The following is a 25200-nucleotide window of genomic DNA, read 5'->3' on the forward strand; positions in this document are numbered from 1 at the left end:
CAGTCTGAAAAAACAACTGTACCAAAGTTTTCTCGTCCTATGGCAGCTGCGTTGGATGTGGTGGTCAGCCATCCTCTTGGAGGGTTCCCAGTAGCTAAATAATGCGAATGCGTGCGTCGGAGATGGTAATAAAAGGAGTTGAAAACACGATATTCCATCCATCCACTCCACAAATGACGCGGAAGTCTGGGCTCCGACCATGTGCAGTATTAATATGACTTAAAAGGGACCGAAGCGTCAAAGCAACAAATACGAAGCAAATCACACACCTCCAACAGGCCATGATATCCCAAAAGCAGAAAATCGCTTTTGTAGATAAGTCTGTCGTGTCTTCTTCTCAAATTTGTTTGAATGGAGAATAATCTGCCGCGCTAGGTTTGGACAATACCAACAAACACCGTGGGATTATTAAAATAAGAAGGGGAAATAATGAACAACAGTGACCCGAAAGCGCATACAAAATAAACGACAGAAAAAACATAAATATGTATATCAAGCATGTTTAATAAAAAATGAAACAACGACATAGATTAATTTAGTTTATTTAATACATTTTGTCAGTGGAACATTCCGGCGGGATCAAGCGGAAGCGATGACTTTGATTTGGTGAAGGCCACTCAATAAAGTGTATTTAGTAATGCAGTATTGTTACCATGTTTTATATATTGTACGTCCCATATAATATTATAAAAATTGCATGTATATTTTTGGAGATCGTAAATTGCAAGGTGGTATGAATTTGTACAAAATCAATGTTACACCCCCATGGCCATTTCCAAATGGTTGTGACCCAGAGCGATCTGCGCATCGATCTTGCGCATCTTGCGTCATCAATCAGTCGAGAAAAAAATGGTCGATTTGAGAACACGAGGTAAGCTTTTTGTATTTCTCTTTTATATTAGTCAAATAACTAATGCTTTGCAAGAATTGAAAAGTGATACAATGTTGGTCAAATCATGGGTAGAGCAGCAATACAAGAATTTTTAAGCATAAATTGTGGCTAATGTAGAAGGCTTATAGATGCTAGTTAGCTTAGCAACTATTGCACTTAGCTAGCTGCGTTGGCGCCACATTGGACCACAGAGTGTCCACACAGCACATTTGTATAAATTAGGTATAATACAGGAGTGAAATTTTCAATGTGTTTAAAGAAATTAAAATTTACTCTTTCATTTTATTTGAAACGTTGGTGGGGTTATTTCTTGGCATGCTAATCAAGTCTTCAAACGTTGCTTATATCATGTAGCTGAAACTAATGACTCAAATAAAAAGCATTTTAGATATTTTGGACTTTGTCAGAAATTGTATTACTTGGTGGCCAATCTTTAGGTTTATTTTAAGTTGTTAATTCACTTTGGTAATTGAACTAACTTAATTTAATTAATAATTAATTTAGCATTAATGTTTTCTATAGTAATAATCATGAATCATTTAATTTGTTTGACAGGTGATAAAGCCATGGAGAAACTGGATGATGTCACAGTATCTATCTTAAAAGGTAACGTAAAGTATATTGTCTTGGTGTCTACATGCTTTACACTGTATGAACAATGTATGTTGTCTTTTTGTTGTAATTAGCTACCAACATTGAGAGCTTGCTTTCAACACTGAGTCGTGATGATCTGAGGGACCTTTTGCCTGGGCCAGAGCATTTCAGAAGAAGGAAACAATTGTGGTCATTATTCAATCCAGAGGTATTTATTATTTTGTTGAAACATTTGGTTCTACAAATGTGCATTATGTTTAGTACTTGCAGTTCATTGTTTGTTTATTTCTGTAACACAGCAAGACCATACTGTTTCTGCAAAGCAGGCTTCGATTATCCCTCAGACCACTGCTTCTCCCAATACAACCCCATTGAAGACCCTGCAGCTCCCCTGTCCACCGGAATATGTGGTCTACACGATACTGAATTGGAGCAGTGCCGAAAGAACTACTGTGACATGGCCCGCACTGGCACGGAAGAGTGTATCATGTCTAAAGAGTTAAGATGCAGGCTGGTGAGGAACACCATTACAAGTATGGTGTCTCTACTTAGAGCAAGCCCCGGTCAAATGGTCCAATATCCCTCCAAAACCGATGTCACTGCAATGGCTAAAAGAATCGTGGAATACTACCCAATGCTGCAGGACAGGGATGACTGCACAAAATATGTATGTATGATTCTTTTTGTTTTTGCTTTTTAGACTAAATGTTCTTTTTGGTGCAAACATGAAAATAATTTACAATTTGTTTCCAGGGGAGCATTAATGCCTACCTGCTAAAAAGATTGCAAAATATAAAATCCCCAGTTAAAAAGGAGGGTCCAACACCTGAGAGAGGCCGGCCAAAGAAAAGGCGGATTGACTTCTTGAGTGACAAAGAATTAAATGAGGAAAAGGCAGATTATGATGCTGATGCTGATTCCAGTGAGGCATCAACCATTCTGCTTTCACCAGCCAGCAATTCTGATGATGCTTTTAATTCAAATTCATGTAAGTACCCTACAGTATGTAACATACTCCATACCCAAAATCTGTTAAATATTTTCTTGATAAGCATTATTTGACCATATTGGGATAACTCAAAATGCATTCTTGTCAAACCATATCAGTAAGGTAAAACCTGAAGTCAGTTCTTTGGCTAATTTACTGCGCAAACTTCTGCCCTAAATTCTTGCAGTGGAGGATATTTTATCATTTTATTACATTTTTAACAAGTCCTATCAGCTTTCAATAGTAAATTAAAATAATAGTTGACTGAAATGTTCTTTAATTTTTCCATTTTAGTGGAAGAGGATAGTCTGCTGAAACAAGTCAGGCACTACAAAACACTCCAGGAAATGTATAGGAAGCCAAACCAAGATGCGGTGTCCCAGTTATTGGATCTTGAGTTTCAGGCCAGAAGGGCATACATTGACTCAAATGCCACCAGAAAGGAGAACAGAGCTGCCCAAATCTTGGAAGCATATCCATGTTTCAAGGAGCTTCATAATGTAAGTTATAATGAGTCAGATTTGATTTTACTGTTGCACCAAAATAATCTCTCATTTCAGGTTTTGGGTGAGCTACGCAGGATTTTGGACTCATCCAATGATAAATTCCTGGATCAGGTTCGACAGAGATGGGGGGAGTTCTGCTCCAGAGTCCACTTTTATGGGGTGTCTAAAAAAAGCAATGAAGTCACCTATGATGATGGAACAAAGTAAGTTTTATTAGTGGCTTTATTTATACCTCAAATTTACTGTATGGAATTTTATTTTTATTTTTTGTTACAGCTTATGCCCACATTGCGTTGGTGAAGGCGCTACCAGCACTCTTTCCCTCTTCAGCGCTTCGCCCCAAAAAATGGGGTGTGCCAGTGAGGCTTTATTGCACATCCTTAAGGTAAAATGCTTTTTATATAGTTGCATTAAGAATACACTAACAGTTGACATTTACAACACCCAGATAAAATGTATTTTTCTGTTTAATAGCCTTCAGAAGACCCCCATGTTTTTCTACAAAAGAGAACTCTCCTGTCCTGTACTACTTTTCGATGGTTGCAAGGGCATCATTGCGGTGGGCAATACACCAGTTGCAACATTAGATAAAGAACAGCTTGGCGAGGGGGTAATTTATCTTATGTCTTATTACACTTTCCATCTGACGTAAATGTGTGGCAACCTTACTGTCTGTCATTCAGACAGAAGTACTTCAGGATGCCATTCATGAGAGCAACACTACCTCCTCATACAAAAAAGCCCTGGCAGAGTGGCGTGATTTCATTGGATAGTAGTGCTGTATTTTGGAGATGGAGGAAGGGGATTGTCTGTTTTTCTCCATTGTTTTTTTGTATCTGTTGAAATTGCAGCTTTGTTCTAAAAGCGTTCACATGCAAGATTTAGGTGAGCAAGTTTAATGTCTTTGCTTTGTGAATGTTTGTGCCACAAAATGTTTTTGCAACAGTAAATCTGTGTCCATTACAGATGCAATTTTATACTTAGCTAATGGTTGCTATGGCACTGGATTGTTTAAGATTTTGTCAACGTGTACAATATTTTAGAAAATAAAGATATTGACACTCATTTTGAGTTTCTTTTACTTTTTCTTAAAATAAGCAAATTAAGAATTTAAGATTTATTTGCTAAAATTAAGAATAAATAAAACTAATAAGCTTTATATTCTAGTTTCAAGATATTCTACTTTAATTTGCTGCTTACAATTAGTGTTTTATGCTTAATTTAAGATAATTTAATTTGGATTGTTACTTAGAATAAGTGTTTTTAGCTTATTTTAAGAGTTATACACACTTAAAAATAAAAGTCTTGTATCAAGAATTCTTGAAACAACTTTTTTTCTAAGTAAAATTCACTTACCCCACTGGCAGATAATTTCACTTAAGTATATTTTCCCCTAAAACAAGTGTATTTTTCTAGTTTTATGGTGGTGTAAATTTGCAGTGTGTAGACACGATTTCCATTTCCACACAGCCCATAGTAGATTCAAACTCCAGTTTATAGCTGCTCTGTGTATGCCTTTTTTTTTGGGTCATTCTTGTTTGTAAATAGCTAATTTATTCAGTGCACTCACTTTTAATTACTGGTTTAATTTGCTCTAGCTAATTAGACCTTCAAAATGGCAAGGAGAATCTTGGCTTGCCATACTAATGACACTGAATTGTAACCGGCAGACGGATTCTGCATTCTGCATTGTCTCTGCACAGTATAATCCGTAGTATATTTTGCATCATCAACATATATTAAGTTTGTTTATTCTCTTCTCCAGAACACAGCTCAACTTCACAGTGGCTATTGATTTCACAGCATCGAATGGTGAGTAGCTGAAGATACCTTAGCTGTTAGTAATGAAAAAGTTTGCTGTATTCGTTTTGGAGAAGAACCAGTTCAATTTAAAGATAGGCACAATGTTCTGACTCTGACGGAAAGCTGTTTGCATTATCTCATTGACAGTTTTCAGACAAAAACTGAGGTTCAAGGTTGGCTCAGGGTTACTTATGGGGAAGAGAGTAAAGTTAGCTTCCTTGGGTCATGGTCTTTTGTCTTGGAAAATCCAGATGGGACGGGATGCCTGGGGTCGGTCTGTGCAGTTTAGGTGATGCCTTGAATTTTAAATCAGACAGTGCTAGTGTGTGAGTCACTTGACAGAGGCAGGGGCCTGGAACTGGAATTTCCCCAAACACACGGGCATCGTATTAACTAGGCCTGGGTTGAAATGTTGACAAGACGAGTCCTTAGACAGTTAAATGAACATGCAGAACAACATTATGCGAAGTAAATACATCCAGTGAACAAGTCATCAATCAGATGATTGTTCAATAAACCAGCATAGTCTTTTAGCTGAGTTTTAGCTTTCAGTGTCTCTTGAGAGTTCCTTTTAAAACCAGTTTAAAATTCAAAGCAGTCATTTTAGGAAAAGTTTATTCCAACTTTCAAAGCACAAAGCATCTGCTTGGGGCAGAGAACTCATAAAACCCCTGAAGGTGTGTGGACCTCCAAAAAGGGGATGATGAGCTATCTTTTTTGTAAAAATCAATTCAACTACAATACATGGGGCCAATTATAGGAATGTCCATTCTTAAATTGCACCTTCAAAGTGAAAAAGGATCTGTGAAAGAGTGAAATTTTTAATCTGTACGTTTGCTGTTATATATTATCGTTCTCTAATGTTTTGTAACTTCTGTCTCACCTGCCAAGGGACAACAGATGGAAATGAGCACCTTTACTATAATCTATAAATCTAATTGTTATGCACTGTCCATATCAAATAAAGAAGCAAACAAACAAACACCCACCCACCCACAGACGGACGGACGGACGGGACGGGACGATTAGAAATTAGGTCACTCGTTCTTTCGATTAATTGCCCAGACCTAATACATACATATATAAATGTACATAAATAAACATTCTTAATGTGAGCAAGCTCCCCTTTCCACAAACTGCCAGAAAGTGCCAGAAAACTGTATCTTCCTAAATGAACGCACACTAACCATGTTACATACCCAGGCACATTGTGACTGTAATACTCATTATAACTTCCAGCAAAAGTTGGAAACCAGACTTCAAATCTTTCCAGGCAAACCCACTTCCAATTTCCAAACTTTTTTGTATCAGCTCCAAACTTTCCCTTACCACAGGTTCTATTTGCTTTGTGCACGACCCTCAGGTGCTGACCTAATAGACCACGTGCTAACATAATAGAGTAATTATGACAAACGCCCTCATTTACCTCCATTCTCTGAGCTTTGTGGGTCTTTTCTCTGTAATAACTGTGACGGCGTGTACAGTCATTTAGCGTCTGCGTGTCTGTTATTGTTTGCACCGCTGCTTTCATCTTCCTCAATAGAGCTGTGGCTTATTGTCTCCTGCTGCGAGAGGAGCAGTGCGTCCAGGGCCCTGCGAACACAATTTTTTTTTAATCGTGGCTGGTTGCGCGCGGAGCACCTGTGGCACTGTCGGGAGCAGGCTGTGATTAATACTTAAAGAGAGGAGCATGCAACCATCACACATAATCAAATCAGTGCAATGTTCTTCCCACCCTTTGTTCTAGTTGCGACGGAGCAAAAAGAGAAAGTGGAGCAGAATTTATTTGAAAAACGAATACAAACTATTGTTGTCAGGTTTTTAAGTGTATAATCTTGGGCATCTCACAAACTTTCCAAATCAATCAAATCAAATTGGCTCATCAAGTATTTTTCTTTTCATTACTTGAGTTAAATTTCAGATACTTTGTTATTATCTATTAGGCTTAGTACCAATTGTTGTTATTTTGTCTTTCACTTGCTTCCTTTGCTTAAGCTTTGTCCCGTGTTACGCCCTGTCACTTGAATTGTACAGAATTGCATTTTTAAATAATATTTTTTTTAAAGATGTCTTCTGCAAAGTACAACATATCCTGTCTTTTTATGGAAAATCTTGTTAAACCTGTAGTTTAGATCTCTAAAATCATGATCTGGAATTGATAGGATTCTATGGATTCTGGTATCAGTTCACATTTTAGTCTTGTTTTTGCTTTAGTCAAACGTTAATACACCTGAAGTAGTTTTTTTTTAATGTGAACTCTGAACAGAATCGTATTTTTTTAAAACCGGCATTAAAAAAAAAGAAGAAAGGATACAAATACATAGTAATCAAATATGACTGCAATACAATCCATCCATCTTCTGCCGCTTTATCCGGGGCCGGGTCGCGGGGGCAGCAGTCTGAGCAGGGACTCCCAGACTTCCTTCTCCCCAGACACTTCCTCTAACTCCTCGGGGGGGATCCCGAGGCGTTCCCAGGCCAGCCGAGAGACATAGTCTCTCCAGCGTGTCCTGGGTCTTCCCCGGGGCCTCTTCCCGGTGGGACATGCCTGAAACACCTCCCGAGGGAGGCGCCCAGGAGGCATCCGGAACAGATGCCCGAGCCACCTCAGCTGGCTCCTCTCGACGTGGAGGAGCAGCGGCTCTACTCCGAGCTCCCCCCGTGTGGCCGAGCTCCTCACCTTATCTCTAAGGGAGCGCCTAGCCACACGGCGGAGGAAACTCATTTCGACCGCTTGTATCCGCGATCTTGTTCTTTCGGTCACTACCCAAAGCTCATGACCATAGGTGAGGGTAGGAACGTAGACCGACCGGTAAATAGAGAGCTTTGCCTTTCGGCTCAGCTCCCTCTTCACCACAACAGTCCGATGCAGCGACTGCATCACTGCAGCCGCTGCACCGATCCGCCTGTCGATCTCACGCTCCATCCTTCCCTCACTCGTGAACAAGACCCCGAGATACTTGAACTCCTCCACTTGAGGCATGTGGACTCCCCACCCACCTGGAGAGGGCAAGCCACCTTTTTCCGGTCGAGAACCATGGCCTCGGATTTGGAGGTGCTGATTCTCATCCCAGCCGCTTCACACTCGGCTGCAAACCGTCCCAGTGCATGTTGCAGGTCCGGGTTTGATGGAGCCATCAGGACAACATCGTCTGCAAACAGCAGAGATGAGATCCTGTGGTCCCCAAACCGGACACCCTCCGACCCCTGACTGCGCCTAGAAATTCTGTCCATAAAAATTATGAACAGAACCGGTGACAAAGGGCAGCCCTGGCGGAGTCCAACATGCACTGGGAACAGGTCTGACTTACTGCCGGCAATGCGAACACAGCTCCTGCTCCGGTCATACAGGGACCGGACAGCCCTGAGCAAAGGGCCCCGGACCCCGTACTCCCGGAGCACCCCCCAAAGGACACCCCGAGGGACACGGTAGAAAGCCTTCTCCAGATCCACAAAGCACATGTTGACTGGTTGGGCATGAACCCTCGAGCACCCGATGGAGGGTATAGAGCTGGTCCAGTGTTCCACGACCGGGACGAAAACCACTCTGCTCCTCCTGAATCCGAGGATCGACTATCGGTCGGATTCTCCTCTCCAGTACCTTGGAATAGACCTTACCTGGGAGGCTGAGGAGTGTGATCCCTCTGTAGTTGGAACACACCCTCCGGTCCCCCTTCTTGAACAGAGGGACCACCACCCCGGTCTGCCAGTCCAGAGGCACGGTCCCCGAACGCCACGCGATGTTGCAGAGACGTGTCAACCAAGACAGTCCTACAACATCCAGATACTTTAGGTACTCAGGGCGGATCTCATCCACCCCCGGAGCCCTGCCACCGAGGAGTTTGCGAACAACCTCAGTGACTTCAGCTTGGGTGATGGATGAGCCAGCCTCCGAGTCCCCGGTCTCTACTTCCTCTTCGGAAGACGTGACTGAGGGATTAAGGAGATCCTCAAAGTATTCCTTCCACCGTCCGACGACATCCCCAGTCGAGGTCAGCAGGCCTCCACCCGCACCGTAAACGGTGTTGGTGAGACACTGCTTCCCCCTCCTGAGGCGCCGGACGGTTTGCCAGAATTTCTTTGGTGCCGACCGATAGTCCTCCTCCATGGCCTCCCCGAACTCCTCCCAGGCCTGGGTTTTTGCCTCTGCGACAGCACGAGCCGCGGCTCGCTTGGCCTGCCGATACCCGTCGATGACCTCCGGAGACCTACAAGCCAGAGTGGCCCGATAGGCCTCCTTCTTCAGTCTGACGGCATCCCTTACTTCGGTGTCCACCACCGGGTTCGGGGGTTGTCGCCACGACAGACACCGGAGACCTTGCGACCACAGCTCCGAGCAGCCGCATCAACAATGGAGGCGGAGAACATGGTCCACTCGGACTCAATGTCCCCAACCTCCCCCGGGACATGGGAGAAGCTCTCCCGGAGGTGCGAGTTGAATACCCTACTGACAGAGGGCTCCACTAGACGTTCCCAACAGACCCTCACAATGCGCTTGGGTCTGCCAAGTCTGTCCGGCTTCCTCCTCCGCCAGCGGATCCAACTCACCACTAGGTGGTGATCGGTTGACAACTCTGCCCCTCTCTTCACCCGAGTGTCCAAGACACGCGGCCGGAGGTCTGATGACACGACAACAAAGTTGATCATTGACCTCCGGCCTAGGGTGTCCTGGTGCCATGTGCACTGATGAACACCCTTGTGCTTGAACATGGTGTTCGTTATGGACAATCCGTGGCTAGCACAGAAGTCCAATAACTGAACACCGCTCGGGTTCAGATCGGGGAAGCCGTTCTTCCCGATCACCCCTCTCCAGGTGTCACTGTCATTGCCCACGTGGGCGTTGAAGTCCCCCAGTAGAACAACGGAGTCCCCGGTCGGTGCACTGTCCAGTACCCCTCCCAAGGACTCCAAGAAGGCCGGGTACTCTGCACTGCTGTTCGGCTCGTAGGCCGCCACAACAGTGAGAGACCTGTCCCCCACCCGAAGGCGGAGGGACGCGACCCTCTCGTTCACCGGGGTAAACTCCAACACGTGGCGGCTGAGCTGAGGGGCTATCAGCAAGCCCACACCAGCCCGCCGCCTCTCCCCGCGGGCAACACCAGAGAAGTGGAGCGTCCAGCCCCTCTCGAGGAGATGGGTTCCAGACCCCAAACTGTGCATGGAGGTGAGGCCGACTATATCTAGTCGGTATCGCTCAACCTCCCGCACAAGCTCAGGCTCTTTCCCCCCCAGCGAGGTGACATTCCATGTCCCCAGAGTTTGTCTCTGTGTCTGGAGATCTGGTCGCCGAGGCCCCTGCCGTCGACTGCCGCCCAGATCTCTCTGCACCGGCCCCTTATGGATCCTCCTGCGGGTGGTGGGGCCACGGGAGGGCGGCCCCACGTCGCTCTTCCGGCCGGGCCCCGTGGGGTAAGACCCGGCCACCAGGCGCTCGCCATGGAGCACCCATCCCAGGCCTGGCTCCAGGATGGGGCCCCGGTGACGCCGATCCGGGCGACGTAAACTGCCTTGTTCGTGTTGTCATCATAGTGGGCTTCTGAACCGATCTTTGTCTGACCCGTCACCTAGGACCTGTTTGCCTTGGGAGACCCTACCAGGGGCATGAAGCCCCCGACAACATAGCTCCCGGGATCATTCGGGCACTCAAACCCCTCCACCGCGTTAAGGTGTCGGTTCAAGGAGAGGACTGCAATACAACTAAAAGTTAAATTACTGCAGTAAATCTACAGAAAATACTGCAGTAATTTAACTTTTACTGCAATACAAGTAAAAGTTAAATTACTGCAGTATTTTCTGTAGAAAATGTAATGTTCATACACAAACCCCACATTAAAATTAGGACAAAATTAGGATGAAATCTGGACATTGACCAGGCCAGGGCTGAACCAGGACTAAAAATGGATCAAATCAACTCTGCATCAAATCAAGTGTAAGTGTGAAGTAATTTTAAGTAAATTCAATTCAACTTATTTTTGTAACGCCCAAAATCACAACAGCAGTTGCCCGGGGCGACAGTGAAAAAACAGATTAAAAAATGTTTATGGGGACTTGGCAATGTCCCAGTATCCCATGTCTTTAGACAAACGTCCCAGGGTCCCCTGTCCTTAGACCCTCCTTCTCTGCAAGGAAAAACTACCAAACCTCTTTGGGAAAAAGTAGAAACCTGGAGTTCCACAGTGAAGGAGAGAACAGACGCCTCAGATGGACGCGAGATAGACCCACTCAGGAGGAGAACTAGTTCTTCCAGGCAGATGAAGAACCTTTCATATGTAGTAGAGTTTCTCCAGGGACTCAAGGAGCATCTGGGTCCAAAGGTCATTGATGTACCTGTTCCACTCCCACCGGGGAAGTGGGAGAAGAAGAAAAAGCAATGAACAGATTGCAAGTTCAATTAAATATTAATTGCTGTTAGGAAAAGTAGTCAGAAGCAGAGGATAGGGCAGCGTAGCTGAAGGTTTGTATTTCTGTTCCTAACTGGCCTGACCATAAGGACTTTAAAGGGGAATGTTTTAAGCCTGGTCTTAAATGAAGAGACTGTGTCGGCCTCTTAACTGTTTAATGGAAGGTTGAACTCACAGTGATCAGACAGAAAGTAGTCTCAGACTGACAGCTTCTCAGAAAATGAATCATCCCGTGACCAAACAAGTCAGTTTGATAAACTTTATTAATTCTTGACAGGAACACACAGTGTGCAATGAATGAAAATGTCTTATTCAGCTAGCTTAAATTTGGCGCTGTGGCGTAGGAATCTTTCACACGTTTGAGTCGTGGACACGCAGCCCAGATCAACTCATTGGAAAGTAGCGGCCTAATGAGAACGCGTGACTCCAGACGAGCTGGACATGTCCACATGAGGAGGACTTGTGCTACTTAAATGGCAACGACAAAATTATTCTGATCTTAATGAATTGGCGCGCGAGCCAAAGCCACGCCCACCCCGCATCCTTCATGTTAATCTACCGGTCGATCTCATGGATCTATGGTCGATCTAGGAAGCCGTGTGTTGAGAGAGTTTTAAAGCTCTCTGACGTCCGGACGAACTCGGGATCGTGCAGAAATGGTCGGGTGTTGGAGATGCTGATGCAGAATTTTTATTTGTTTTAATTTTCATTGAGGTTTTGGCAAAAAAAAATGCTAAAAACAGGAAAAATCTATATATATAATTTTTTTAGAATATCCGTTTTTGACGTGGGCGGGCTCGCGAAACAACTTATTAAAAAACTCCCGCCTTATCTAAATAAAAGTTAGATTGGTCAAAGTCAAAGCTTATTAGACCTGCAAGTATTGTAAACAACCCCTAAAATGTATTAAATCCCAGCCATAACACTTTGGCTTGGGTTAAGATTGTCAGTGACATTGCTCCCACAACCTGCAGGAGGAAACCTTGTTTGTCGTGAGTCTGTAACAGCACATCTGCAAAAAAGTCGCTGGAGTCAATCATAAGGCTATAAATGAGACGAAAGTTGTGAAAAACTGATTGTAATTGATTGAAAACTATTGTATTTGTTTGAGAACTATTGTATTTGTCTTTCAGATTTAGTGGAGTGTACAAATGAATTATGACTGATGATTATCAAAAACTGTACACTATAAATTTAAAGTAAAAATTAAAGAAAAATAAACCAGGACTAATCCAGGTACCCATAGTATATATAAAACATGAGCAGAACTAGAACTTAATCAAGTCTAAACAGAAACATCAAAAGCTTCTTCAGAGCATCTAAATTTAGATTTCTCTGATCAGAGTTAAACAAAAATACTGCAGAGCTACAGTCAAGATGACCCAGAGTCTGAAATACTCAAAGTGCTGTGAATATGAAACACATCTGAGCTCAACTGTCACATTACACTTCAACAGATCAGAGTGCACCCTGCTTTGCTCTTGGTTTCAGTCCTTCTGTAGACTTATGTACTCCATGGAGATAAATACATGCCATACATAAGTTTTGGGCGAGTTTTTTCATTTTGTGTCTGAAAAATAACAAAACAACTATACTTGAGGTAATTAGTCCCGAGTGTGAAAATGAAGCGACAGAATCATCTAATTTAACAACAGCTTTTGTTTTCGTTACTTCATAAGACTTTCTTTAGATTTTACAGACAAATACATGTTAATTAGCTCCAGAACCGCATAGTAATGGTCACTTACTCCAGTTGACCAGTCTGTATAAATAGCTATGAAGAACTTCTGATTATTAAGATGTGTTTATATTTCGCAGTATTCATGTAAACATCTGGGCTTGTTGGATGATATCTTCCCGTTAACTCATCAGCACTGGCTAAACCACTCTAAAATGTACAACCCACGTTTTCTGGACAAAATGCAGCATCAGATTGACATTTTTGAATATCAGCGCACATGATCGGTGATTGTGTAAACACAGCTGAGTAAGCATATCTCAACATCCACACCAACACATCTGGCAGTGACTGATTTCGATCGTACAAATTGCTTATTTTTTCTTGTTTCTCGAGGCAAAGTCCAAGTATCAAATGCATGTTTTTGACAGATTCATCAGTGAATAAAGACCAATATAATGCACTTGTCATATGTAAATGTTTGTATTGGCAGGTAATCCATCACAGCCCACCTCTCTGCATTATATGAGCCCATACCAGATGAACGCTTACGCCATGGCCCTGAAAGCGGTGGGCGAGATTATCCAGGACTATGACAGTGACAAGCTCTTCCCTGCCTACGGCTTTGGGGCTAAGCTGCCCCCCGACGGCAAGATCTCTCATGCGTTCCCACTGGTAAGGCACACACCGGCCCTATTGGCCCCTAGCGCCGGGCCCCTCCTTCACATCTCCACACACACACACACACACAGGGATCACACGGGGCAGGGCGGGTCCAGCCATGAGTGACGCTGTGATTGCAGCTGCTCTCTTAAATTGAAAAGTTTGCTCATCTGCTGTCAGCGGGGTTCTGCCATCATCCCTTTCACTTCCTCCTCCAGGCTCCTGAGGGAGCGATGGGTCAGGTATTATGCTCCAGGAGACAAGCAGGGGCCAACACCCTCCTCGTCACGTCGTCTCACAGTGTTTGTGTTTGTTTGTCTTTGTCAACAGACCCTCCAGTTACAGCAGAATAAAAACTATTCTTAATAAAAACTATATAAAGGCGTAAAACTATTTGTAGAATGCTGTAGAACTGGCTATTAGATTAAATGTTACACATAACCAGGGACAGAAGTTGAAAATTAGCTCTGGCTATAATCTTTGTGTGCATCACATCGGCTGCAAGCTCTGTTTGTAGCTATGTATGATTGCATTGTCCCTGTCAAATAAATAAATAAATAAAATAAAACACAGATATCAGAATATGGTGCTGTGATAACTTTGGACAATACTTCTGGCTGCAGGGAAAAAGTTGAAAAATGATGATTTGATGATTCAAACTGAACCAATGATAAAGGACTGGACTTCCATTAGAAACATTTAAATATAAAATATATTATATACTGGTTTAATTTGAAAATGTATCTATTTGCCTGACTTTGGATGGGACTGGGCGACATGTACTATGACATTTTTTTTCCGCTTTTGTCATTCTCTCTCTGTTTCATATTCTGCTTGTTATTCCTGGTGAAGAGAGGAATCCAGACAATATGTTTTCTGTCAAGCTGAGAGGGCAGCCAAAATATAGTGGCATAGCTCTAACAGCGCAAAATAACACTTGCTGGCCACACAATGATGGGGAAACAGTTTTTGCAGAGGTCCTATTTAGTGGATGATGCTATTGAGGAGACCCATTATGGACAAAACAATTGTTCCCACATGAAAAACATACCCAGAGTTCCATTTCATTTCATTTACGATAGTTGATGAATCCTGTTTAGAAAATAATCTCCGTCAAAAACACTCCATAAATTAACCAGACTCATTCTGAACATGTTTTTGTTTTAATATTTCTTAAATTCTCTTGTTTTAAATGTTATGATGTTGTGCTTCATTGTTTTTTGATCTCATTGTTTTTCTACTTGTTTGAAAAAAGGTTAATACAAATTAATTTCTGCCGTCAAATGCATTACAAATGCGTGGCTGCATTAGTATATCAGAGGGAAGCTCACATTGTTATGGGCTTGACACATGGGAGGCAACAAATGACAGCGATCAGCGACACTCGGGTTTAAAATCAAACACACGGGCAGCGATGAACTGCAGCTAACGACAACGACAGCTTCACATGTCGCACTCGGCTCCAGAGCAGAATCTACCACACATTTCATTGTTTGTGATATTCGAGGGAATTAGGAGGGTTTAAGAGTACTTTTAATATGTCAATGCATTTCAGGGATGAAAAGTGCCATGGATGAATTGTCACAAGGGATTTGCCTAAATAGTTTTATTGACTCGTCTTCATCTAAAAAAAAAGAAGCTGACCAGGGGCTGATTCCAATATTTTTGTGGAAGACAAAATACCAAATAACTGGACAAATGCGAGTATTTTTCCTTAATGATTCTGAATTTGTCAAGTTCACATGTTTTCGTCAGCTCATTGCTGACAGAAGTTGAACATTTTTCAACTTTAGGGATCACGTCACATGTCCGCGGGTGCACGGCAACATGCACGAGCGTGAGGGTTTCACGAGCACTACTTTAGCTTGTCCTGACCTGATTGTCGCGCATGTTCTATTGGAAATGATAAGATAAAATAAGATAATCCTTTAATGTCCACACAAGGGGAAAGTTTGTTGTTACAACGCAGTAGAAACAGGAGGAAAGGACAGATTATAGGAAGTTTCAAAAACACACTCTTAATAGAACTCTTATGAACAAAACGGAGAATGGAGAAGGAGCAACGTCGCTCCCCGTGTGTCGAGTCTAATATTATCTCACCAGTGTAATTCCCTCTGCAGCCAATAGATGTATTCCTAAGAGTGACATGAAGTATTTTTTTCTTTGGTAAATCCTTTTAGCTGTTGTTGTAAAACATGAGATACCAAAGTAAAGGTACTCAAGAGCATGTTTAAAGGCCAATAACACTATAAATATTGCATAATATTAGACCGTTAATATTACTGTTTCAAACAATTAATTTATGAAAATGATCATAGCTTTTATTCCACTGTTGAAAACTTGAAAGGTTGGCAGTCAGTTAGCTTGTTATATATCTTTTATAAAGACTTCTGTAAAGGTCCAAGGTTGTCTGTGTTGTCGGTTTGTCTTCATCATTCAATGAAGCCTCTGGCACAGTTTTTAGATGTTTACGCTGTGACTGGAAATACTTTGTGAATATAATTAAAAACATGTTGATGGTTAAATTGTCATCAGGTTGTAGCATGTACTGTTACTGCTACTTTAGAAACATAATTGTAGCACCTCCTATGCATCACCAGATACTTCTTGCAAAACAGCAAATATTTCTCATTTAATTAGGCGAAAGTCCCCCGATTCCCCAATTTCTGTGTTGTGTTTTGTCAGAATACAGACAGTGAGAACCCAAACTGTGTGGGCATCGAGGGCGTTCTGGAGTCATACTTCCAGAGCCTGCGGACGGTGCAGCTGTACGGCCCCACCAACTTCGCCCCCGTCATCAACAAAGTGGCCAAGTGAGTTTCTTCTCCAATCACATCCAAACTTCGAGGTGTAATATCGTCTCTGTGTTCTTCTGTGTACCAGGCCTGATTAAGGGAGGCGGTAATAAATAGCATGAGTCACAGCCTGTTGGAGCTACAGATTAAAGAGTTTATTTATGGGGGCATGTCAATCCGAGTAGGATCAAAGATGAGGTTCAGAATCCCATTGGCTATTAGTCAAATCCCCATGTCTCACGTGGGAGCATTTATTATCAAAGTCATGTTTTAAGTCTCTTAAAGCTTCAATTGAGATTACAGACTACATTACAATAATACTATGTCTGTATGATTATATAGTATAAAGTACACGTTTGGCTAGTAACTCTCAAACATTAAACACCATGTACTGCCTAAAACAAGACTTTCTGAATACCACCAGACTTGCCTGGGATCAGAATACACACTTCTCCAATACTTTACAGAGAGTGAGTCTGGTCACATCGCCCCACAATGCGCCTCCAGCCAAAGTCAAGCAGATGCCTGTAATCAGAGTCATTATTTTAGTGAATCGTGTGAAATATCGGAGTTTGAACTTTGTTTGTTGATTCGGGAGAATTTTCAGTTCTTCGGTCCCATGTGTTTTTTCTTTCTCATAAGTGGTCGTATTTGTTTTGATACAGACGGGCCATGCATCTCCCTTATTGGCTAATCCACCTTTCAATCACTCCCCTCTGTACTCACGGGGAGGAAAAAGGGTGACCTGACTGATATTGTCCCAAAGTATATCAAATGTATAAAGAGATACAGCGAAATATCATTCTCGACTTTCCAGACAACCACAAAATCCCAACAAGGTCTATAATTGAATTATTTTGGGTGTAAGTTCGGGCTGAACCAGGTCTAAAATAGCATTACTGTATACCAACTAAGAACTTTCCCAAAAGAGGAAGAAAATGTGGAACTAACAGCTGAGACCCATAGCATTTAATCACAATCTTAGGAAATGGAATTGAATTGATTTGACAATTATATTGTTGGAAAGAATAGTGGAACCTGTGCCAAAGAAAGCTACGGATGATCAATCAATCAATCAATCAATCAATCAATCAATTAATCAAACTTCGATTATATTTAAGTGACCAAAGTGCTTCACAATAAAAATTAAGGCAATATGAAACATAAAAAAATGATGCTGACTATGGATACAAGATAAGACAAAGATGTACTCATTTAATCAATCTTAAACATTTATTGAAATTAAATATACACAGCTCTTCCCAGCTCTAAAAAGTGAAGCGCTCCAAAAAACACTTTGTCCATCTCATCTGTCTGAGAATAGAATGATGGACATACATTCTTGTTCCTTGATCTCAGAGAGACGGCACTGCTGAGCTTTTTATTTCATGTTACTTTTTCCCTGGGCTTGTTATTTTTGAAGGGCCTCTCAGTAGCTCAAGGTTGGAGCTTTTTAGGCCGTAAACAACTCAATGCTCCCCCGTCCAGGAAGAGAGAAGAGAAGCTTTTTGTTGCGAATTAAGTGGGGTTTGTGTAACTGTATGACTAATGGTAAAGTAATAGAACTGTTAAAAAAGTAAAAATGTATGTTAAATTTAAAGGTTTGATGTGTGGGACATTTTTAACCCTTCTAGTCAGGACCCGAGCAGTAGCGTTCTGGATGTACTGCAGCTGTTTTACAGCTCGTTTAGAGGCCAGTGAACAGGCCGTTACAGTAGTCTAATCTACTGGAGACAAATGCATGGAAGTCTCTCTAAATCTGGTTTTGACACTATATTTTTGATTTTGGCAATGTTTTTTAGATGGTAAAAAGCTGCTGATGTTATTGATTTGACGTGGCTATTAAAGTTCAAGTCTGAGTCCATTATTACCCCCAGATTTCTAATTTGGTTTGTAGGTTTTAGAGCGAGACTCTGGAGGTGACCGCTAACACTTTCTCTTTGTTTCTGTGGGCCAAAAACGATTATTTCAGTCTTGTCGGAGTTCAGCTGGAGAAAGTTGTTTTGCATCCACACACTGATCTGTTGGATGCAATGACAGAGTGAATCTACTGGTCCATAGTCACCTGCCGATAGTGAAACATAGATCTGAGTGTCGTCTGCATAATTGTGATAGGACACATTTTCACTGCGTATCAACTGACCCCTAACGGCAGCATGTAGAGGTTGAACAGAAGGGGACCCAGGACTGACCCTTGGGGCACTCCACAGGTCAGGGTCATGTGGTCTGTGACACAGCTACCAATTTCAACAAAGTACTTCCTGTCTTCCAGATAGGACCTTAACCAGTTTAGAGCAGTGCCAGTGATGCCCACCCAGTCCTCTAGTCTCTGTAACAGGATCCCATGATCGACAGTGTCAAAAGCAGCACTCAGATCTAACCGAATTAAGACTGAGGCCTTGCCCGTGTCAGTGTTCAGGCGGATGTCATTTGTCACCTTGACAAGAGCAGTCTCAGTGCTGTGATGAGGTCTAAAACCTGACTAAAAAACATCAAACGAGTTGTTTATTAAGAGGAAATCTGTGAGCTGTTGGTAAACAACCTTTTCAAGGACTTTGCCCCAAAATGGCAGATTAGAGATGGGCCGGTAATGACTCAGTACTGCGGAATCAAGACTGCTCTTCTTTAGGAGAGGCTTTATGACCGCTGTTTTCAAAGACATTGGGAATGTTCCAGATTGAAGCGACATGTTAACTATGTGAGTGAATGGTGCTAACAAACTGTTCAGCACAGACTTTAGAAATCTGGTGGGTAACACATCGAGGCAGCATGTAGAGTAACTCAGATTGGTGATGATCTCATGGACAGTTTTGTCAGTTACTGGTGCAAAGTGAGTTAGCTCTAAGTGTCCTGGTGGTTTTAGGGTAATTTTTTGCATTGTGGGATTTATAGCATTTTTAATGCCCTGAACTTTGTCATTAAAGAATAATGCAAACTCATTACACTTGGATGTGGAAATGAGTTCTAACGGCAGCTGAGCTGGAGGGTTTGTTAATCTGTTTACTGTGGCAAACAGGATACGCGAGTTGTTACTGCAGCTTCCAATCATTTCAGAAAAATATCTTTCCCTAGTTCTACATAAGATTAGGTTGTACATGTTCAGCTTCTCTTTGTAAATCTCTTTTTGAACCTGGAGCTTTGACTTGCGCCATTTCCGTTCGGCCCTGCGGCACTCCCTTTTCTGTGCCCTGGCCGAATCATCATTTCTCCACGGCGCCTTCTGCTTATTTTTAACCATTTTAGTCTTTATAGGGGCGATGGTGTCCAGAACATTCAAAACACTAGATGTAACAGAGTTCAACAAATCATTTACATTAGAACATGAGACATTTTCAAAGTTTATCATTTCCATAAACAGTGCACCTGTGCCATCACTTATGTGTCTCCTCTGAACAACTGCAGGACCAACCGGTGGTTTGGGAGAAACAGACAGGTCAAAGAAGACACAGAAAAGATCAGACAGAGCAACATCGATCACATTAACATTTGAAATATTTACCCCCTTTGTAATTATGAGATCTAGAGTGTGTCCTTTGCTGTGGGTGGGGCCTCTCACATGCTGAGTAAGACTGAAAGTTTCAAGGACAGCATCAAGCTCTTTAGCGTTTCTGTCACAAATATTATCAACATGCACATTGAAATCACCTGTAATGACCAAACCATCAAAGTCTGTGCATATGACTGAAAGCATCTCAGTAAAATCATCAATAAAACTTTGGCAGTGCTGGGGAGGCTTGTATAAAACAATGAAGAGAATGGATGGAGACCGTTTTAGCTCCATTTTAAAGGATACATACTCAAATGATGAAAACACCCCAAAAGACAACCTGCGAGTAATTATTTCATCTGTAAAGACAGCACAGACTCCACCCCCTTTTTTGTTTTCTCGTGTTTCAGATTCAAACTTAAAGTTGGGTGGAGCAGATTCTATCAGAACTACATTTCCTGTGTTTTTGTCAAGCCATGTTTCAGTTAAAAACATAAAATCAAGATTATAAGAAGAAATAAAATTATTAATTAAGAGAGATTTGTTACATAAGGATCTGACATTTAGCACAGCAAGTTTCAGACTAGTTTCAGTGGGACTGGGCTTTATCTTTTCACAGGGAATATGAATCACATTTCTCAGATTGGGCCTGACTCGCATTTTGTTTTTCCATCTGTGTGATGATGTGACTACAGAAATAGCACTAGGGGGGGCTCTTTTTACATAGGGTCCCGGGTTGGTTTGATTTTTAATGTGACAATAAGTCCCAGCAACGCTGAGACCCAGTGCATCCTAGCTATGGGAGATACCAGGTGAAAGGCGAGGTTGGATGGGTGGTGGGGCTTTTGTAGGTGTAGTCGGCTTGTGCAGGGAAGAGTTGATAAGTATTGACATAGCCCTTGCTATATTGGGCATGAGTGGAGCCATCTTAATGCCTGATTTGATCAGACTTTCAAAATGGCTGGGAAGGCCCATGGGTGAGAGTGGAGATGAGAAGAATGATGAATCTTTAGTGGGAGTAGATGTTGCAGGGGGAACCCAGGGCAGGTGTGAAGGCAGGGGCAATGACAGGGATGTTGATGGGCTTATCACAGATGGGTCCAAGGCCTTTGAAGACTGTTCCTTTGCTGGAGGCGGTGGAGGTGAATGTGGGGCAGCTGGAGCTGAATCCTTTGCTGGTGGTGGTGGAGCAGCTGCTGATGAATCCTTTGGTGGAGGCTGAGGTTGTGGTGCTTTTGATGTTGAAACATTGGCTCGGTCGCTGGCTGATGGAGCAGGAATTCTTCTCTCATTCCTCTCTTCTCTATCTGCTCAGGACCCTGCCCAGTCCAATGCCTCAGAGCGTGGAGCAGGTTCTCTGTCAGCACCCTCACTCCACCTCTGCATAGGTGGGGGCCATTTCTCTTAAACAGGTCCTCTCGTTTCCAGAATAGATAGAAGTTCTCAATGTAGTGTAGTCCTCTCGGGGAACACTCTTTGGACAGCCATGTGTTCAGCTGAAGAAGCCGGCTAAACTTGTTTATCCTCCTGTCGATGTTTGGAAGAGGTCCACTTATGAATGTTTTGATTTCCATTTTATCAAGCACGTCGAATAACTTCAAGAAGTCTTTTTTCAAAACTTCAGTCTGTTCCCGCCGCATGTCCACTGCACCCACGTGCACAATCAGCTGTTAAGCTCCTCCATGCTTAGCCATAATATTTGGAAGGAGTGACGTTATCTCAGAAACAGTGGCGCTTGGAAAAGAATGTGTGTTTATCTTTTCATGTGTCACGTGACTTATCACGCCGTCCCCACCCAAAAACAATCTGTGTGACCTTGGCTCCTGGCACAGATCCTCCTCGCTGTATTTTGGCCACGTCATCTTTCCTTTTTTCATTTAATTCCATCTCTGAAAGTGGTAAAAATCTATTTGTGAGCTGTATTTTAGGTGACTTCACGTTATCTTTGTATTGTTTAGGCTTTGCCCCAAGTTTGTTCCAAGAAACAGCCTGGTCTTTCTGTTTTTTAGACAGTTTTGGAAACGACACAGAGTCACTGCGGTTTTGGTTGAAAGTAGCAGTTTTTCTTGTAACAAGTGTGCTCTTCTTACCATCGGTTGACACAGGAATGGTATCGTGAAGAACTTTTTCAGATTCCAAAACAAATATCCGTGTTTTCAGCTCATTAATTTCTTGTTGATATTTCCGACAGCGTTCACAGTCTTTCTCCCTTCTTCTCCCGGACATGTTGCTGGCGTCAGATATGTCGTTAAAACTGGAAAAATGTTCTTAAAATCCTTGGTTTACTTTAGAAAATGTCTAAAGCAAAAATGTTTGGAAGACAAAAACTGATTAAAAATCAAAATAAATAAGGAAAGCAGCGATAGCAAGCGGAGCGAGCAAAAAAGCGTGTGCACTCTTCGGAAGCAGGAACTTGTATTACTACACTGCTAACCAACATCAAAGCTAGCAGCTACTGTTTTGGCCTGATTTAAACTGCTTCACTCCTCAGTATGGCAGCAGAAAGAGGTGTTTTTGCTATGATCAGCTCACATACTTTGATTGAGACTTTAACATGAAACATACCATGGCTGGATGTACAGGAAGTCAATGGACCTAGTTTTATTATGAACCTGTTTTGGATCAATGTTGCTATTTACACTGAATGAAAAACTACTAAGAAAATGAAAAAAGCACAATGTATCGTTTCAATCCGATTATTTAGCATAACACTTACTTTTTATGTATTTTTATTCATTCCTGTTGCCCCTTATACTTCCGGGTGTTTGATTTTGTGATAATGTTCCTCTCTCCTGCGCTGCCCGGTTGATTATGCTTATGTGAGAGCAGAGTCAGGTGACCATGTGCCGTCTCTTCTACAACCCTCGCTCCAGATGTTCTCCTCTGCTATAACCTGCGCTGGTGTTCTTGTTCTTGTGCTCCAGCTGTGCAGCAGAGATCACAGACGGCTCACAGTACTTTGTCCTCCTGATGATAACTGACGGAGTCATCTCGGACATGGTTCAGACCAAAGAGGCCGTGGTCAACGTGAGTTTGCCCATTCACGATCAAAGACATACTTCGGGGTTGTGAAACATGGCAAAACATTAGCATGAAATGTTTTCCTTGCCAAGAAGGAGTGTCTAAGCCTAAGAACAAGGGATGCTCTGGGACAGTTATCCATTTGACTAATTCCTGTAAACGTTGGTCAATCTGCTTCTGTATTATTGACAAATGACTGTTTAATTGTTTGATTTTCTAACTTTCTGTTGGTAAAATCAACCATTTTGAAAAGTCCTAAATTGTAAAAATATATATATATATGTAATTCATGAATCTTCTAGGTCTGAGCAAAATTTAAATAAATAAATACATAATATTAATTCCTCCTCATATTGATTGACACACTTTTATTGGTTGACATTTAACACAAAAAGGCTAGGGTCCAGATAACTCTTCCTTTAACTTTTCCTTCACATCTTCTGAAAGTTCAAACTTTACTGAATGGTTACATCCTCCTGTCACTCGCTCAAAGCATGACTGAGGCTGACCAATAGGAGGAGTGTATAGGGAAGAGTAGAAAGCATGTTTGAGTTTACTAACAAAAAGCTCTCAACGACCAATTTAACAATTACAATGGCATAAATGTATTACTAGATCACAATGTACAAAATTGCCCACTCTGGTGTCCTTTGTTACACTTTAACAGCCATAATTTAATCCACGCTGCAATTGTTCTGAAGAATCTGTCTTGCCAGTCTTGATTAATTCATTAGTTAGGAGCATATTACAAACAGATTCACTTTGTCTCCCACAGTCTCACCTTGGTCTGTTACAGGTGTTCTGCTCTGAATGAAGGATGATGTGAAGAGATATTTAATCCTCACACAGACAAGACATGGTTCTCAGAAATGTGAACACAAAAGTGATTGTGTGGCATTGATGGTAAATCAAGACTTGCTCTATGAGCCTCCAGGGAGCACTACACTCAAGACTATGGATTTATAATTATATTCAGAACTACTGAACTACTACTACTTTAGTATAGTTAACATACCAAACTATTCATAATTAATAACTGTCAAAAGATGGTTTCATAATCTAAAGACATTGAGTCACGGTTCATGAAAACATTTTTGAATGTCGATGAATGTTTTCAATTCATACATTGTTGCTCGAAGGTGATGAGATATTATATTGTTGAAGAAAAATATTCAGTTGTAGTCATCTGGACTGTTTTTTTGAAAAAAGATAAGTTTTGTCATTCTCAATCTGCGAATGAGGACAGGGGGTAGGCCCTGCCCACCAGGCAATCTCCAGGGATTCAAGATTCCATTATAAACAACAGGAAGGTTGAACCTTAAAGGTGGAATGGACGATTTTCTGACCCAAATCTGAGTCTCATTTCCTCGTGGCGTGGACTGCCGATTAGTCCTGCCACGTATCAATCATAGGATGCATCTATTGCTCACCTGCAGCCGCGTGCGGCTTGTCCCCATGACAGCAGCACGTTTCCCTGTGTCTAAGCCCATGGATCTATCATAATATAGTTCCCTCAGTGTACGGGACAAAATTAAAACAGAAAGACTGTTCGAGCTGCTCAGAAGAGACAGAAATCTATGGGAGACGAGAGATGCGATGCGATCCGTCGCGCTAATAAACAAAGGCACTATCTAATTCTATCATACAACCATGTTGTACAATGAGCCAAAACCATAAAACATTGATAAGAGCATCTTTATTTTGTTGTTTAAGTGTTTCTTGCATGTAAATTGTGCTAAACGTTTGGGTGGAATGTAATTTTCAACATATTTTCAAACTTTTCTTTTCAAACTTTGACTTGATTGGTGTGAAATTATAATGTATATTTGCAACAGATATTATTCCAACAAATACAGCCAAATATAGAAAATTGTCATATGCACTTTTTTAACTTTAATGATCCAAAATAAATAAGCTATAAACTATTTTACAAAAAAGGAGAAAAATTACTATAGATAGTTTTTCCTGTTAATATGTCGGTGTAATCCTCATTCGTCCAGGCATGTTCCATTGTAGAAAAAGCTTCAGTTGCAGTCCTGTTTTCCTGTTAAATAAACTAAGAAAATACATCACATATCTATACCTTGTTCTGTGCTACACATAATATATTTTCATGTTTCTTCAGGCCTCCTCACTTCCCCTGTCCATTATTATTGTTGGAGTTGGTCCTGCTGAGTTCGACGGTAAGGTTATATTTCATTTGTTCCTGATTATTCTATATAATAACCCCTGTGTCCAGCATAACCCAGCTGCAGGTTCACTTCATTTCATGCTCTTTCAGTACAAACACTTGACTCTATTATTCCTGCACTGTATCTGGACAGAATGAATTGTTTTAGTGAATTCTGCAGATCTTACTGAGATGTTGACCT

The 25200-nt window shown here is 41.9% G+C and overlaps 1 protein-coding gene and 1 long non-coding RNA gene across 2 annotated transcripts in view; both read left to right on the forward strand.

The window, feature by feature from the left end:
• cpne9 (copine family member IX) overlaps positions 1–25200 on the forward strand; it is a 142201-nt gene that overhangs the window by 104445 nt on the left and 12556 nt on the right. Inside the window, exons 15-19 of the mRNA XM_072449535.1 lie at positions 4746–4792; positions 13356–13537; positions 16211–16338; positions 22732–22834; positions 24954–25011. Of these exons, the coding sequence (XP_072305636.1) occupies positions 4746–4792; positions 13356–13537; positions 16211–16338; positions 22732–22834; positions 24954–25011 (518 nt within the window). The remainder of the gene's footprint in view (positions 1–4745; positions 4793–13355; positions 13538–16210; positions 16339–22731; positions 22835–24953; positions 25012–25200) is intronic.
• On the forward strand, positions 1589–2435 carry LOC140362452 (uncharacterized). The gene is made up of 3 exons (XR_011927094.1): positions 1589–1694; positions 1786–2153; positions 2240–2435. It is a non-coding gene; the product is annotated as an uncharacterized lncRNA (long non-coding RNA).

Source organism: Eucyclogobius newberryi, unplaced genomic scaffold (genome assembly GCF_026437365.1).
Source record: "Eucyclogobius newberryi isolate DKJ021-1_F unplaced genomic scaffold, fEucNew1.0.hap1 SCAF_17, whole genome shotgun sequence".
In the NCBI taxonomy this organism is placed as follows: Eukaryota; Metazoa; Chordata; class Actinopteri; order Gobiiformes; family Gobiidae; genus Eucyclogobius; species Eucyclogobius newberryi.